The following is an 18828-nucleotide window of genomic DNA, read 5'->3' on the forward strand; positions in this document are numbered from 1 at the left end:
CATTCTCTGTCTAGCCAATCTTGTAATCATTCAGTAATGTACTGTCAATTCCATGAGTTTCACTTGAACTGTTACTCTCTGTTATGGGACATTACACAGATTTACAGAAGGCATTTGCTAAATTATATTTATAGGCATGCCCGTTGTAATTTAGTTATTGCTTTAGAAAGTAGTTCTATTTATCAGGCATGATGTAGCCTTTCCAGATCCAAGCTGACACACTCTGCTCAGCTGAAACCTTCAGTGTGGTTTTGATCTGTTTTTGATAGCTTATCTAAATTATTCATAAATGCAAGTGTGCTCTGTGCTTTAATCACTAACTCAGTCGTGCATTCCTGTCTCTCATATCTGAGCTTTGGTAGAATTATACACAGTCTCTTTCAAACAGTATAGAATTAAGGTTGCTTCAAGTTGGATAATGGCACAAAATCAAGATGGCAGTCTCCCTCAAGAGGCGGAATATAGGCTTGTGGTGTCCAGACTAAGATGACCAGTCAAAATCAAGCAGTGTAGCTTGCTGTGCTCTGTACACAAACTCAGCCTTGTCAGGACTTTTCTCATTATGGTGAAGTGTAACAGAGAAGCAAAGAAACACCTGAGCAAAAGTTCTTGTTCAAAACATTGAATAATTTATGGTCTGTTTCTACTGGATATCAAGTGTATCTGATAACTTTGTGTTAGGGTGATGCACAGGACACTGAACTGGAGGGATAAAGAATCTTTGAAGGCAAAGGAAAATGCAGATTTTTCTTCCCTCTGTTATGTCTGGCAAGGCATGAGAAGCTGTTGGATGAATGAGACAGCAGTGAAATGTCTAAAGGAAAAATGAAGCAATTTTCTAATAACACTGATACTGATAATGCATTGCGAGGTGACTTTTTAAAATACTTCCTAATCACCCTGTTCAGAGGTGTTAATACACACCTCTGAAGTAGGTAAAACTTGAAATCAAGGGCTGCTGGCTCAGAGGTAGGGACACTACCACTCTGCAACAAGAGTCCCTCACTCTGACTCTTCTTAATATCCTGTGTGACTTATTAAAATTTTTGTTTTATGTCCAGAAGTGCTGTTTGTGTGACTTTTTAAGATTAAATATGATTTAAGCTGGTGCTGATACTATTATCTTTGATGTTCCTGTTTTAACTAGATTATCTTTGTTTGGTGTGCCTGAATGCTAGATGTGTACTATAATGACTTTACTAATACTTAATTCACTGCTTCGTTCCAGAATTGATTTACAATCTGACAGCAGATGCACTGAAGAAACAGAAAGGCCTGCAGGCGAGGGTTTACATTTATGCCAGTGAACCAATGAGCCAGGTCATGGAGAAAATTAAGCTGTCCTCCAGGAAAGAGAGCTGCAAGCACTACTTTGTCATTGTCAAGGTCAGTCCGCAATCCCATTTGACAATTAGATAGATTCTGGGGACATTATTGCAAATCTCTTGTCAGTTGATTTGATTTCTTTACTGTTTGAAATAAGGATGTGATTTTTATGAAGCAGAAGGTGAACGTCTCAATGGCCTCAGACTAGATCAGAAGTGGGCAGGTCCAGAATTTCCCAGTGCATGCTTATGTTCCAGTGCATGCTTATGTCCCAGCTTGTGTGTGTTCCTGCCTGTGGGCTTCTTTAGGAATAAGTGTTGGAAGGTACAAGTCATAACAACTGTTATAACTACCCACAAGTAGTGGGTAGCCAATTAAGGCCCTTAAAGGGCCAATTAGGAACACACTGGAGATGCTAATCAGCTCCTCCACTGAGGCCTAATCCTGGCCAGTGAATGGAAATTGCTTGCTGGTGGAAGGGGGTGTATGGGGTGGTGGCAGTCAGTATTGAAGAGCTGGTGACTGCTTCTTGTAATATTCTTTAATTCCCCATCCCTGCATCCTGTAGCTATGCCTGTAAGATGTGGCCGTAGACCACCATGTGGATGGACTCCCTATCTCGTGTAGCAATCTAGCAGCTTTATTTTTTGCCAGTTTTATTTTTGCCTGTTGTCAAAATCTTAGATAGGCATCTCCATTTTGATGCTTTCCCCACTCTTCTAGCTACATTGGCAACTTGCAACTCTGATGGTGAGGCTGTTGACCTAACCTTTCTGGAGAGGCTCCTTTTTAGGTCGCCACAGTCAGGAGCTTGCCCACAGTCTTTATGTAGAAAATGTGTGTGTGCCATCACTGGCCAGCTCGGGGGGGAGAAAAAAGCCATCAGAGCCTAATGCAGAGTTGGGATGCAGACATACTGCCTGACCCCAGAATGAAATTCCAACTTCGGCTGTTGACACGTAAAATACCTGTAATGCAGTACCAATAAGATGCTGCTGTTGGAGATATCATCTTTCAGATGAGATGTTGAATCAAGGTCTTGCCTTCCTGCTAGATGGACATAAAATTATCGTGAAGAAAAGTTCTGACCACTATTATCTTTCAATGAGCATCAGTAAAACAGATGGCTAGGAGTCTTTATGCTATTTGTGAAACTTTGATAAGCAAGTTGGCTACCTCGTTTCCAACAATGAAGACACATCAAAAGCCAGTTCATTGCCTGTGATGCAGTTAGGATTTCCTAACTTCCTGGAAGATGCCACATAAATTATATTTTTCAGTGACATTATCTATTTTAGCTAACTCCTTGCAGAATCAAGAAATAGTATATTTCCTAAAATCCCATGAAAAAGTGTGGGAGAAACTCAGGAGGTCTGGTAGCAGGTTGCAGAGAGAAGCAGAGGTAATATTTCAAGTTCAGCGTGACTTTTCTTCAACACTGGAGGACAGTCATACTGGACTCAATACGTTAACTCTGTTTCTCTCTGCACTGATGGTTTGATCAATGGTATAAAAGGCCACAGGCAGCTTGAGAAGGATAAAAGGGACTGTACACTGTGGTGGCAACAACAGATATTATCGGCTCATGACACTGATCGAGGCGGTTTCAGTTCTGCAGCAGCAGCAGGTAATTAACTCGAGATTCAGATTTAAAGGGCACGGGCTTGGAAGGCAACAGTATTTCAAGAAACTCTAATTGGAAAACAGGTTGGAGATGAAGAGAAAGTTCACAAAGACAGAAGGGTCGAGGATATATTATCAAGGCAGTGGCTGACAAAGGCAGATTTGAATGAACTCGAAATGAAAAGAGTGAGTCATAGCTGCAAGGCAAAGAACAGAGCACAAAGCAACCCCTACAGGATGCCAGGTTCTAGAAACACATCAGAGAATGATAAGCCGACAATCTTTTGGCCAGACCTGCTGAGTTTCTCCGACATTCTCTGCTTTGTTTTAGATTTCCAGCATCTGCATTTTTAAAAAATATATAACTGTCAGTTTCCTGTATGAAACCTCAAGACCCATATTCGGTATGCTTGGCATCAGACTATCATGTAAATTAAACATAAATGTGAAGCTTAGATCATTTTTGTCCAGTTGTTATGTCATAGAGTTTGCTTTCCAATATTGTAGAAGTGGCTAGAATTTCAGACTATTTCGTTTACTGTAAAGTGCTTGGAACATCTTGAGGTTGTGGGTAGGTGCTATATAAAACCAAGCCAAACATTTGTTTAACTTTGGTTCTTTTTAAAACATTTTCTATTACTATAAAGCCCTGATTTGCCTTCCACCCCCAAAGTCAACACTCCTTTGATAACAGATTAAATCTTTTGAGTATCTCTTGGTGACTGTTTTGAATCCTTTCCATTGCATCTGCATTAAGTCTGCTAACTGTAATTGGACCTGTTTCCAGAAATGGATAATGGGTGGTCTCAGCAATTCTTTCCAGATTGTCGGCCTATCTTTCTTGGATGTGTTTCTAGAACCTGGCATCCTGTAGGAGTTGTTTTGTGCTCTGTTCTTTTGTCTTGCAGATATGACTCATTCTTTTCCTTTCGAGTTCATTCAAATCTGCCTTTGTCAGCCACTATCTCGACAAGATACCCTCGACCTTTCTGTCTTTGTGAACTTTCTCTTCATCTACAACCTGTTTTCCTATTAGAGTTTCTTGAAATACTGTTGCCTTCTAAGCCCGTGCCCTTTAAATCTGAATCTCTTGAATCCAGGACCGGATTCTGCTGCAGAACTGAAACCGCCTCGACCAGTGTCATGAGCCGATAATAACTGTTGTTGCCACCACAGTGTACGATCCCTCTTATCCTTCTGAAGCTGTCTGTGGCTTTTTATACCAATACTCAACCATCATTCATCAGCGTCATTCCTTTATTGTCTAATAAACCTGGTGTTCAGTCTCCTGTTCAGTTGTATCCACTGAAACTCCTTCAAATGTTTCTCAGCTCACATCCATACTTTTACACTTGGAAGAAGAATCCATGAGGTTATTCATTTTGGACCCTACCTAAATCTTCATTTCCTAGTCATTGATACAGTCCCTTTTCTTGGTCACTGTCAAGCAGAATAATATTTTTACCAAGTTGGCATTCTGTTTGACCCTAGATGGAACTGTTGATGTCATACCATCATCATTAAGACTGCCTACTGCCTTCTCCACAAAACCACCTGTTTCTGCATCAGCTCAGCTTATTTACTGCTGAACTCCTCACCATTGCTGCCCTTAGCTTCAGGCTCAAAAATTTCAATGCTGGAGTCCGAACCTCCGCTCTCCATAAATTTGAGCTCCTTCAAAACTGCAGCAAAATCTAACCTACGCCCATTCCCGTTCACCCATCGCTCCTGTTCTTGCTGGTCTATATTGGTCCAGTTTGAGAATTCTCTCTCTTCTGTTCGAATTTCCCTGAGCTCCTTTTCTCACCTTTTCTGTAAACCGCTCCAACCCACTGAGGTTTCCATGTTATAATGACACTCATGTTTTCTGCATTCGCCACTTCCTTGGCCTCACCGTTAGTAACTATTCCTTCATTGTCTGATCCAAAACTCTAGAATTTTCTCCCTATATCTTTGTGTCTTTGAACTCTTTATCCAACTTCAGAACTCACTTTAACATCTATCATTTTTACCAAACCTAATGTATTGTATCAGTTTGGCATGTTACAACACAGAGGTGAACCCTTCTCTTACTTAAACCCAAACGCCCAGAAAAGCTTGTCTTGCCTCATAATCTGTTAAAATGAGTGACAGAGAACTCCCAAATTCTACAATTTAAAGGAAATAACATCAATTTATTTTTTAATTCTAAAAGTGAACATTAAACTACGACTGTTCACAACTCTAACCCCCCCCCCCCTTTCTCTTAACTGCTATTATCTGCTTCCAACTCTATAACAATATGCTGTTCCAATAAGGCACTTATTAAAGTTACTTCAACTAATTTCAAAACCACACAGTCGCTGTTATCTTGTATGTCTGTCTTGTTTGTGCTGAAGATCTCCCTGGGTCATCTTTCTTTTTACTGAGAGCATGTTTCATATGAAAAAGTACCTTTAATAGAGAGTGTTTCCTAATTTCTTGGGGAGCAAGATGTTAGTTCTCCATGTGATTCTGTCTCAACAGCAGTTGTTCTCTCTCCAATTTTCAAAATGTCCGCAATTTTATACCCCCAACATTGGATCGTCTCATGGAGCTGATGTTGGCAAAACCATAAAGTCAAACTGAATTGGGTTGTAGTATCCTGTGGCATAATTTAAACTGGTTAAATTCAAATTGTTGTCAAAACAGCAACCAAAACTCAGGTATCCTTTTCGCAGCCAAATATTACATATTTTCAATGTTTCTATACACTCTGGGACTGCCATCTAGTCATATACACAGATGCTTGTAAGCTGTCAGTTCAGAACAGCATTCTTCTCTCTCAAAGGTACAGGACATGCCTTCAACACCATAACAAGTACTTCTGCTTTCCTAGTCGCTGTTGTTCAAAATATTTGAGCAATTTTTAATTCCTATTTCTTCATGTTTTGATACTCTACCAGAATTTTATATTGCATCATACATTCATTAATTGTATTATAAGTAGTTAGCTATGGTCTTCAAGATGCACAATCTTACTCAAAAGCATAAACTTGTTCATGTCCTCAGTTGTTCTAAGTATGGCTTATTGATTTCAACTATGCTTTTAAAAACGGCAATGATTTGCAATTCAGAAGCTTCCAAAGTGATTAATAGACAGTGAAGTATTGTTGTTCTTAAAAGATGCTCACAGTTTTAATTCCGGGTATTAAACATGAATGCCAAATTATGTTCACAAAGTGCCACTAACAGCAGTAATAATTGGCCATATATTTTCTTTTAGAATAGAATAACAATTTATTGTCACATGTATTTTTACAAAAGTTCTAGAATTCGCCATGGCACCTAAATTAGTGACAGAAGTCATAAGGGAAAATAATTAAAAGTTCATCACAGTTCAGTTAATGACTTCTGGGTTCAAGGAATGCTGGAAATCCAGGCCAAGACCGCCCTGCCACGCTGAGATGAGACCTCCATGCTGGGACTAGACTTCCACACAGGGTCATTGGAAGACCCGGCAGCTGGCTGTAAAGCCAGGATTAGATTTCCATGCTGGTAGTGTTGCCTTGAAGGAAATGCGGGTTAGCGCATTGAGCTCTCTTGCTCTTCTTTGAATAGTTCCATGGGCTATGTATGTAACATCTGAATAGGTTAATGTGTTCTCTGTTTAATGATCAGGGAAACAATGACCATGTAGCACTCCCACAATACTGCACTGAAGTCATGGTCCAGAGTCATAGTCAAGTTTTTGATATGGGCACTGGAACCTACGGTCTTCTCATTTAGTTTATTAAAACTCACGTTTTTCTAAGGCTTCCTTCTGAAGGACTTGATCTTTATTACATCATCAGATGATGATGGACAGATTGGGGAGAGTAAAATATTCAAATTGGTACAATTATAATGGGAAGTGTAGGAACATAGAGACCTCGGGATGTTGATTGTTGGGGCTGAGGCTCCATCTGCCTCAGCCCAAAATTCTGGAATTCTCTGTTTATAACTCTACCTATCAACTTCTCACTTCTCCTTAAAGGTGATCCTTAAGGCTTTGAAGGTTACAGGAAAAATTGTAAAGGCTGCCTTGAAAAAAAAATGGCATCTTTGGTTTATCAGTAGAGAAATGGAATATAGAAGCAAGGATGTTCTGCTAAAATTTCATTAAAGATTAATGGTTGAGTTGTTAGTTAGAGTATAGTATTGAGTTCTGTGCATCATTTTTTAGGAAGGATGTCAAGACCAGATGGGTAAAAGAAGAGATTGTCTCTGTCTCTGTCTCTGTCTCTGATGAACTTCAGTTATGGCAAGAACCTGGAAAAAAATGGGTTCATCCTTCTCAGGGTACAGGAGATTAACAGGCAATTTATTTGACAGAATTACTCAAAGTAATGAATGGTTTGGTCGAGTAAGTAAAGAAAAATTGTTTCCAATGGTAGAAGCATCAACAACTAGAGAAAAAATATTTAGGATGATCGACAATTTAGAGACGACATGAGAGAACAGTATTTTAGACTGTGAGTTTTTATAATACAGGAATTGCCTGAATAGGTGTTTGAAGCAGACTTAGTAGTTATATATTCAAAGGAAAATTCCTTTTCCGAGAAATTCCAAATAAAGAATTGTTAGAAATAAAAATTGAAAATGCTAGAAAAACTCAGCAGGTCAGGCAGCGTCTCTGGAGAGAGGAAGGGCTAAGTATTTAAGAGGAAATTTTCAGGCTGATGATCCTCCATCTGAACCATTGGGATAGATGACAGAACTCTTGGTCCACGAGTTGGTTGTTAAGGCTTCGAGGAAAACTGAGAGGTAAAGATGCTGAGAGTTTTAGGGAGGGAATTCCAGAGGTTTAGACCTAAACAGCTGAAGGTAGGGCAAAATGTGAAGCTAGGTCTTCTGGCATAATATATTGAGTGATGGGTACGCATATCTCGAACTTTGACACAATGATGAGCTCAGTCTATGTGATTTTTCTGGTGATTTAAAATTGCCAACTTGTTTGTAATGAGAGTCTAAAAGCATAGCCCATGCTCAGCAAGGTCACTATTCTATGAAATTTTGTGAGGAGACAGGAAACCATTGCTATCCCTCTTTGCAATGAGTGTTTTGATTTCCAAAACTCTGCTTCCTCCCTTTTTGTGATGTATTTAGTTTACTTAAGCAGAGAAACACTGGAACATGTCAATTCTGTTATAAGACATGAGTTATTAAAGCTTAAATGGACATATTAATGTGAGCATCTATCTTTTTGGACTAGCCGAAGGCGTCAAACCTCCAAATTATCCCAGCTCTGATCAAATAGTTATTTCAGAAAGATAAATCATTTGACTCTTTCAGGATTAAATTTCCATTTGTAATTAAGAATAGGTTTTCAAAAAGACTTTGTTAGTTTTGGATGATGGTTTTGTGTCAGTCAATGAAATAACCTAAGAGGATTATGTTGTGAGCCCATTAATGTAAACTAAATTTAGAGATGTATTGCAGCTAAAATTTGGTTATTGTAAGAAATCAGTGTAATGGTTCCAGTCTAGATCATGAATAGGATTTCAATTCCAGAGACCTGAGCCCATAATCTAGGCTCATACTTCAGTGCAGTACTAAGGGAATGATGAGCTACTATGATATAAATAGTTCCCATGGTGCTTTTGGAAAACAGGTGTCTGAACTAATATTTCTTCCTCAGCTTACCCTACTAAAACAGCTTTTGGTCATTAATTGTTGTTCATGCATTCCAGTTACGTGCCAGCTAGCTGGCATATTTCCGAGATCACAATACCTATACTTCACAATGCTCTGAATTGTCTATGAAGAGAGTTTGAGAATGTTCCAAGGTCATGTTTATTAATGCAAGTAAAACAACCAAACAGATGGATAAACTGAACTTCAAATACAAAAACTAATGCAAGTGGGGAATTTCACACAGTTAGGTCTGGATTTTAAACTGAATTTAACTTTCAAATTTCAGTGCAGAATAACACTTTGGATAAGTACTCAAATGCATCTTTCCACTTTCACATGTTCTTTCACTTGACAGCTTTCCATTTATTACAAGTAAATACCTGGTATCCATGTGATGTAATTTACTTTTTCAAGTCAAAGCACTGTCATCGCTCATAGTAGTAAAAAAGCTATAACTCCTATTTCAGCAATTCATAATGACTGAAGTAGTAAACTCATTTTGTGCTAATCTTTATTATGTTTCTTGCCTCCAAACCATGGTCCGCCCAAGATTCCACAAACATTCACTGCTGCATCGTTGATGCAGAGTAACAGTCGTGCCTACCATCTACAAGTTGCCCTGTGGAAATTCACCAAGACTCCTTAGATGGCACTTTCCAAACCCACCACTACTACCATTTAGAGGGATAAGGGCAGCAGATACGTTGGAACAATACCACTTGCAAAATCCTCTCTAAGGCATTCTCCATTCTGACTTGGAAACAGATTACCATATTCTCAGTGTCGCTGGGTCAAAGTCCTGAAACTCCTTTTGTAATTTGTGGGTGTACCTACTGCAAATTAGTTGCAGTGGTTCAAGAAGGCAGCTCAGTACAACCTTCTCAAGGGCAATTAGGGATGGACAATAAGTGTTGGCCAAGTCAGTGAAGCTCACATCCCCTATATGAACAAAAAACATTCACGACATCTCTGTACAGATATCGTTGGCATCACTTGAAAAGATCCATCTACATCCATCACAATTATGGACATTTCAAAATACTTGCTCCCACAGTGGTGTCAGCAGTATCTGGCAGTATTGTGTTGGTTCCCAGCTTTCCCAATTTCCCATGCTATTGAATACTGCAGCTGCCGGAAATGGAGACAGGAAGCCTGAATTTGAAGCTCAGCAAAAATCTTTGCCTTAGTTCAGGACAGGAAAATTGGAGTTGGGAGATCAAGACCCTCCTAAACTCTTCAAGGGCTGGTTTGACAAGTGAGAAAAGCATTCAAAATCAGAGGCTAGATGTTGGCAGAAGAGTCTTTTCATTAAAGGGTTCGAATAACATTAAATGAGAAACCATTTCAACTGGCAACATTCATGAGTAACTACAGAATGTAAATTTAAATAAATTATTAATAAAATCTGATGGGAAATCAGATTTATTATATGCAGAGAATTATGATCTGGATTGTTTTGCCTGAAAGGATGGTAGAACACATTGAATAATAACATTCAAAAGGGATAAATCATAGAATCTTACAATAGCTGAACATAAAAGAAGGTCATGTTGTCTGTTGGGTTTCTGCTGGCTCTTTAAACAAATAATTAAATTTGTCCTACTCCCTGATCTTTGTCCATGTTCCCGCAATATATTTCCTCTAAAGTTTTGGTCAATTATCTTTTGAAAGCACCCTTTGAATCTGTTTCCAACACCCTATTAGGCAGCGCATTTCCAATTCTAACTGTTCATACATAAAAACACTTCTCCCTATGTCACCTTAATTTATTTTGTCAGTCACCTTAAATGTGTACCCTATGGTTCTTGACCATTCAACCATTGTAAACAGTTTCTCTTTACTTCTTCTATCCAAACTCTTCATAATTTAGAAGTCTGTTGGTAGACATCCTCTTATCTCTGCTGTAAGGTGAACATCTGCAGTTTGTCCAGTGTGTCTATGTAACTCTCATCTTGTTTCCCTAGAACATTCCAGAAATTCTATTCTGCACTCTTTTCAAAAACTCCACACCTTTCTAAACTGTAGTATTCAGAATTAGTTCATTTCAGCTTGTTTTATACTGTTATTTTCTATAGGTTCATGATACCTTCTGGATATTTTACACCCTGTGCCTTTATTTATAAATGCCAGGATCCATATGGTTTTATGTTAGATGTGGTTCAGTTGTAGTACTCTGGCCTCTAAATCACAAGTTTCAAAGTTGAAGGCTTACTCCAGGACTTGAGCACAAAACACCAGATTGGCATTCTAATTCAACACTGAGTGTGTGTTGCTTTGCTTTGTTGGAAGCAGTGTTTTGGATTATGTATGAAACCACAGGCCATTTGCTTGCACAAGTTGATGGTAAAGAACCTGTGAAGCTATTTCGAAGAAGAAAGTACAAGTCAGTCTCATTTTCCTGGCCAATCTTCCTTCATTCATTCTTCAACATCACAAAAAAGTAGTCATGATTCGGAGATGCCGGTGTTGGACTGGGGTGTACAAAGTTAAAAATCACACAACATCACCTGATGAAGGAGCGTTGCTCCGAAAGCTAGTGTGCTTCCAATTAAACCTGTTGGACTATAACCTGGTGTTGTGTGATTTTTAACAAAAAAGTAGAGCATCTAATTTTTATCATGTTGCTCTTTGTAAGTTTTTTGCTGCACTCTTCTTCAAACTCCTGTATTTTCTACATTAGAATGAAATCCTGTCACTTGTAAGGTTCTTTAAGATGCTTAAGCATGAAAAATGCTCATGATTGTATTTTTTTTAATGATGAATTATTTTGTTCATCTTCCCTACTGCATTCAAAAAGATAACTAACAAACACTACATTCCCTTTAAAATTTCTTGCATTCCCTTTAAAATTGTTCCATTTAACTTGTATCTCCTACCTGAATGTACCACTTCATGCTTCTTACACTGGATTGCAACTGCTCCCTGTTTGCCTATTCCATCAGCTTGTTAATGTTCTCTGCACTTCTCTTTCTCACTGGTTATACTAAATTTCTAATTTTTGTCGTCTGTATGCTTCAGAATTGTATCTTGTACCTTAAGTCCTGAATTTTGAGGAACCTCACCATGTACCATCCCCACTTTGTAAAACCATGCACCAAAATGCTCTGTTTCTATTCTTTAATATCTGCTGCTTCCCATCATTTCCCACACGTGTCATTTTTGCTAACATGCTAATGTAAATCTGTATCAAAGGAAAAGGAAACATTTGCAATAATATGGGGAAAGAATGGTGGACAAATATTGATTGAATAACTCTTTGAAAGAGCTGACACAGACTGAATAATGTTCTTCCACTCTATGAATTGATGAGTGACATTTTACCAAGCCCTAGGTATCAACATGTTTGGGACAGCCCCAAGTCACAGTACTGCTGTTGGGCTATTTTATCAATGGTTGGCAGGTAGTTCTGACCTAGATTTGGGTGGCCTACATTTAGGGATTTAAGGCCATTTTCCAAGCTGCAGGTTGGGGGAGCTGGTATTTCAATGGTTTCCCAATGGGTGGATGGGAAATGAAGAGCATCATGTCTGGAGGTTACATGATGCAGAGTGTCCACCACCCACACTAACCCCAGATGACAGAGTAGTCCTGATGAAGCTGTTATAAGGGTTTTTCATCCAATTGCTACCTACCAGGACTTGGTAGAAAAATAACTTTTCCAACTCTCTCTTGTGAGAGAACATTGAAATGGAGATACCTGTATGTTCCCTTTGTAGCCTCAATAATGACCACTGAGACTGTGGACCTGCTTGTCCTCTGATTGGACTTACGGTGTAGAAAATTCATCCACTATTTTTGGATTAATGGGACATTGGGCCCAGTGGTGGACCATTGAGAGAACTTGGAACCTGCACCTTGTCCTGACTTTAGATTTGCATCTTGCTAATAAAATCACAGCTGATATTTCAGTAATAATAACTTGCTTTTAAATGTTGTCATTAACATATTAAAATTACCAAAGGTACATTGCAGCAACATAATTGAACAACGTTTAATGAAGAGCCAAATGGAAAATGTTACTCGGGTAAAAGGAGATGGTCTTGGCAATGGAAAAGATTTGGATTTTAGTTTTTCCAAAATTCAATTGAGGTAAATTTATCATCAGTGCAGATAAATCAGTTAACATTCCTGGTCAAGTAGATGGAGGTTCCTGATGAAGGGTTTTGCTCCTTGGATGCTGCCATTTCTGGTCAAGTGACCTTTGCTCTGAACTGCTGTGTTCTCTCTGTGAATTTTTCTCCACAGACGCTGCCAGACCTGGTGAGCTTTTCCAGCAATTTCACTTTTTGGTATCAAAAGTTCTTTTGGGTGGATGTAAAAATTTCCATAGCAATATACAAATAAGTACAATGCAGTTCTCCTTTCACCTTAACTAATCTAAATCAACACTAACAAAGAGAGAGTCATACATCATTTATCTCATCCTGGTTATTGCAGCCTATCAATTGGTACTGCATTTTCCTGCTACCACAGCAGTGACTTAACACTTAAAGTAATTACTTTAAGGTAACATACATGTAGGATGTCCTAAAGGTGTGAATGTTTCACTATAATGTGAGTTATTTCATTCCCATAGTACCAGAAGTAAACGGTTTACAGTATTCTCATATTTGAAACTGGGTCTACAGCTCCAGCTGAACATCCGATCCATGTAAATTTTGCATGGGCTTGTACTCTTAGCTCAATTAATCAGAATTGCTTATAGTTCTGGCAAAAAAAAATGACTCTAGAAGCAGTTTTAAGTATTGTTGACTAATGCTCAGACAAGAGATTTTTCATGGAGTTACCCCTGCCTCTCAATTGGTGGCTTCAGCTACACAACCATGATATTTATTATTGTTGGATTGAGAGTAGTGCATTTCTTGTGCCTCAACTGGCACTGTAAATTTGGAGGTTTTATTGTTTATTGGTCACAATCTGAGGATATGGGGTAAAGTATTTAGGAGTGAGATGAGGAGAAATGTTATCATCCAAAGAGTGGTAAGCCAGTGGAATTCACTACCACAGAAAGTATTTTAACCAAATCATTGTATGATTGTAAAGGTTTTGATATTGTTTGAGAAATTCTTTGTAAAGAGTACAAATATAAATTGCTTCTAAAATAATTATGAAAGTGTAACTTGGGAGCTTTTTGTTGCCAAATTACATTGTGAACATTTGTGTTCTTCAAAATGTCCTCCAAATAGAACCACATACTAACTATAAATCAGCTTTACTAGCAAAACTAAAAAACCTTGGTCCCTGGTTTCCAAAGTATTCACAGTAAATTACACTGTTTGCAAGAGGTTTTGAGGTAACATTGCAGGCTTTTTTAGGAAATATTAAGCAAAATATATTCAAGAGGAACGAGAATATATCTTGGAATGTTGACACATTTTGGAAAAAAGCCACCATGCTGTACAGAAATTTTCTAAGAAGTATACAGGTAACAATTACTCTTTTGACACCCGCACCTAACAGACCTAAATGTTTTCTCTCTCCCATAGGACTTTTCATACGGCAATTATCAGATTTCATCTTTTCATTTGATCTCAATATCAGCAGTGTGATCTGATGAGCAAACAAGAAGCAGCCGTGTGAAAGAGATATTTGGAACAATAGACTTGAGTTTCAATTGAGATTTGGGGACTTGACACCCAGATAATTTCTGGGTCCCAACTCCACACTGCATCAGTGTCACCGACTCAGGGCAAGACATGATAAATGCAGGAATGATGTTCCTGATGGTGGGGGAATCCAGAACCAGTGGTCACAATCAGAAGATATGGGGTAAACTTTAGGGCTGAGACGAGGAGAAATTTTATCATCCAAAGAGTGGTAAGGCAGTGGAATTCACTACCAGTGAAAGTATTAGAAGCCAAATTATTGTATGATTGTAAAGGTTTTGATATTGCACTTAGGGCTAAAAAATTTGGGGAAAAAGGCAGGAAGAGGCTATGGAATTCTGAGAAAGTTTTTTTTGACTACCTACAGTGTGGAAACAGGCCCTTCGGCCCAACCAATCCACACCGACCCTCCAAAGAGTAACCCACCCAGACCCATTTCCCTCTGACTAATTGACCTAACACTATGGAGTAATTTAGCATCGCCAATTCACCTGACCTGCACACCTTTGGACTATGGGAGGAAACCGGAGCACCCAGAGGAAACCCACGCAGACACGGGGAGGATGTGCAAACTCCACACAGACAGTTGCCCAAGGCTGAAATTGAACCTGGGACCCTGGTGCTGTGAGGCAGCAGTGCTAACCACTGAGCCACTGTGCCGCCCGTTATTAGATCCAAAATGTTGGATCCAATCCAACTGTGATTTCTCTTCACAGTTGCTGCCAGATCTGCTGAGCTTTGCTAGCAACTTCTGTTCTTATTATTGAATTGTTGAGTTGAATGATGTGCCATAATCGTAATAAATGGCAAACAGGCTTGAAGGACTGAATGGCTTACTCCTGCACCTACTTTCTGTGTTTCTATCGCAGAGTTATTTCAGTCCAGACGGGTGCTGTTTGCTCAATTGTGCCTAAACAGACTCTCTGAATCAGCTTTATAACTTAGTGTCATCCTCTGCTTTCTCCCCATGACTCTACTTTGGAATGGAAAGCCATTAGTTAGGTCATAGGTGAACATGGCACCTGATTAATGGCATTAAGCACTGCATAGACATGGGAACTGGCTCTAGATTTAAATAATCAAAAGGCAGATGTCAACCTTGACTGGGAAGCAGTAAGGAACAGGCAATAGATCAGATACCCAGTAGATTGATAATACATACAAGTCAAACAGTTGGTCAGCAGATCTCTTATCTACTCTGTTTGAAGCACTCTTTTTTTGTTATTTTTAATCACCAACCGCCTTGCTCCTGACAGCTGAGCACATGTATGCACCAGCCTATTTGTTTTCCAGTATTTAAATTTGAATAGCTCCCTCCCCTTCACTGCCAATTACCCTTCCCTGTTCCAGAGGCATTGGAAGATTGACATGCCAACTGAAAGCTCTCTTTTCAAAATGAGCCTACACTGGAATTCCCCTCCTCAGGTGTTTGCAAGTTAAGCCGAGCATTTACTGTTGTGCTTCAGAATATACTTTTAAAGCTTGAGAAATGGCAATAAATTCTGAGGTTTGTTACCATTTCCAGATTTTTTTTTCTGGTGTTTGATGGAGATATGGTAGAAATCTGCTGTCGTGTTTTTGGATGGAGGTAGCCAGAGTCAAAAAGGTATAAGTACATTACAGGATAATTTTCACCATTCAGTGAGTATGAATATGCTTTGAGGTCTGAATATAGATGAAGTCAACCCTGAAGCTAATTTTGAGGTTGACTCCTGCACCAGCTCACTATTCAAAGTAGAAGTCTGATTAATATTGAATGTTTCAATCCATCCAAACTGGAAGGGGTAGAATTTGGCTGCTGATGCTGGCACCCAGGACTGTGGAAGAGAATGGACTCCATGTGGGCCCTGAGGGATCTTTCCTGGTTTGAAAGAATTCCAAATAAAGTTACATTTTTAGACTTCGCTTGGCCTTTTTTGACCATTCCACATCTCATGCAGTGGTTCATCTGGCAGGGTTAGAGCTACATTGGCTTCTCACACATAGAATTTAGAGCAGTGTGAGAGGGCTGCCAATATCATCTAGTTTAATGAGGTGTATTAAATAGATGGGAATGGAAAAGCATTGGGATCAGGCTGGGTGAGTTGTGTGAAAATCTTTTTCACATATTGGACTGCCATAGCAACTTGTGTACGCAATGGTAAAGCAACTAGATGTAAAACAGTGACATAACCTCCAAAATCCACCATTGATGTAATGGTGTGCAATGCTGATTTCCAACCTCATTCAATGAATAGCTCTAGTTGGTGAAATGCAGTCTACATTCCAGCCCATGTGTTATTTATGCAATGCCCTGTGCGTGTGAAATTGATACAGAAATGCTGCCAATAACAACCTTTGGAAGTGATTTGAGTAACCCTGTTGCTTTATTTGCCTACACTTTAAGTAACACAGCCTCAAGGCTTGAAGTTACTGAACTTGCCATTTGTGGACACACCTGTAGACCACCTGCATGTGGCCTGACCTTCAGCTGCAACTAAATCAAGGCCTTTCAGTATTTGTTCAACAAGTCACCTGATCCACAAGCTTAAATGAAGTGGAACAATTTCTGTATAAACAGCAACTATGTTGAAAAACTGAACAAAATTGTACGCCAACAATATATGCCCACATAGTGGGATTTCCATGATGACTGAGAGTTTTCACACTGTATTTGGCCTCCAGATTTTTGTTGTTCAAAACTCTGGTTCTCATTAGGTCATGTTTGTACAAACTAGCCCCTGCCCTAAAGTGCAATCAGCCAGTCAAAGGTAGCACAAGAAAGATAGATATGGATAATTATAATAGACAAGTGTAGATGGGGGAAAAATCAAAATAGTTGGAAGGCAAAGAGTCAAATGAAAAATTACAGAAAACTCTCAATTCTTCCGACTAGACATCTTTGAGCATGCAATTAATGAGAGGACAAGAGCAATTCAATTGAAAGAACTTTGATTTCCAGAGGACACTTAATAAAGGTCTCTTGAGGTTTTCCCAAAATTAAAGCTCTTAGAAATTAAAATGGAAATAAAAACTTTGTCAACTGGATCCAAAAGAAATTTACCAATAGAGAGAAAGAGGATGATGATAAAAGGAAAATCTTCAGTCTGTGAGGCACTGATTAATAGAATTCAGCATTGAGCTGGCCTGTGTCCCCAACTATTAACAATAACCAGGAAAGATATACACAGTAGTACCATAATAACATCCGATTTGTGTCCAAATCATTGGATTAAGGGATACATTAAAAGGATCATTTTGCTCACTTCATGCTTTTGGGACAACTCTGTACATTCAAATAGAAATGTACCTATTGTCTGCTGAGGAAATACAGCTGAGTTATAAAATGAATGAATGAAACAACAAACATGAAGAGTGACTAACGCAATGATTTGCAACTGGTTACTTTACTAGAGAATATCTTCCTTGATTTACTCCTTCACCCACAGCACCAAGTAACTTTTGACCCTCAATGATTTTAATTTTCATCTCAAATTGGATTACCCTCTCCTGTTGGTTCATTCCCTCCTGCCCTGCCTTATCCTCTCCTTTCATATAAAAGCACCTTTCATATGAGTTGCTGTATTGCATCTTTACATGGGATGCATTGCATCTGTGGTGCAGTGATGAATGAAGTGAATGTTAAAATTTTAATTCCAAAGATACAGTTTTCAACATTTTTGGCAGACCATTGGTATAACCATATGTTGTCAGAACTGACTGGACTGTAGAAAATGTTTTTAGATCCGATTCTCCCCTCTCAAAAATGATCATTAGCAGATGATTACCTTGAAATGTAAAGGAGACTTTTAGCTTCTCTTCCGTAGTAACAATTATTTCTTAAACTTCTCTGCTGTCTTCATGCTCACCTCTAACAATATGTGCAATAAACTAAACTACCTCTGCACCATCTTTCACTTCTGCAATCCACAAGACCCAAATTCCCTAATTGTTAATTATCACATGCTGTCTTATCCCTGAACTGGCATTGCCTCCAGTTTCTCATCTATCTTTGCTCATACCCTTTCGGAGTACATTTTCCTCATAAGACTCAACTCCTGCTCTCTTGACCATATTTACACTAAACTGACCAAGCAACTTCCTTCCTGTCGCCAATGTTAATTAATGTTAAGTGAAAGAAATCCAAAATCCCTGTTCCCTTCCCTCATGATTATAATCAGTGAGCTTTGATTGGAAGATGAATGTTTTTTTTAAAACTGCTCAGTAATATGTACATTTTGAACAAACAGCAGCAAGATTTTATTAGAGGATTGTGTACAATTTGAGCAAACAGGAGCAAGTTTGTATTAGAGGATTGCTTTCCATACACAACCCACAATTAAATGCAGCGCTTGCACTGTCTCTCACACATAAAAAGTACAATTTAAGAGAGTAGTGCTAGTTATGCTAGTACCTTGAGGTCAGTTGGCAGTAATGGTTAACATAATCGGAATAGCTTTGGAAATCTTATAATAGTTCACTCTCTGATTCTTAAAGGATAGATTTTATTGCCTTTTCAGGTGCTACTGTGTCTTCTGCAGACAGCAGTTAAAGCTAAAAAAAAGGGAGACCACAATGGCTATCCCATCACATGACTTTTCATGGTTTCCTTTTATAAATGTTTTTTCTGAGCTTTAATATCCTGTGTTATTGTTTGAAC

The 18828-nt window shown here is 38.8% G+C and overlaps 1 protein-coding gene across 1 annotated transcript in view; it reads left to right on the forward strand.

The window, feature by feature from the left end:
- Positions 1 to 18828, forward strand: part of itga9 (integrin, alpha 9) — a 389627-nt gene that overhangs the window by 137038 nt on the left and 233761 nt on the right. Inside the window, exon 15 of the mRNA XM_043688825.2 lies at positions 1229 to 1386. Within this exon, the coding sequence (XP_043544760.2) occupies positions 1229 to 1386 (158 nt within the window). The remainder of the gene's footprint in view (positions 1 to 1228; positions 1387 to 18828) is intronic.

Source organism: Chiloscyllium plagiosum, unplaced genomic scaffold (genome assembly GCF_037043375.1).
Source record: "Chiloscyllium plagiosum isolate Xiang-an unplaced genomic scaffold, Cpla_swu_hap1 HiC_scaffold_4, whole genome shotgun sequence".
Taxonomy (NCBI): domain Eukaryota; kingdom Metazoa; phylum Chordata; class Chondrichthyes; order Orectolobiformes; family Hemiscylliidae; genus Chiloscyllium; species Chiloscyllium plagiosum.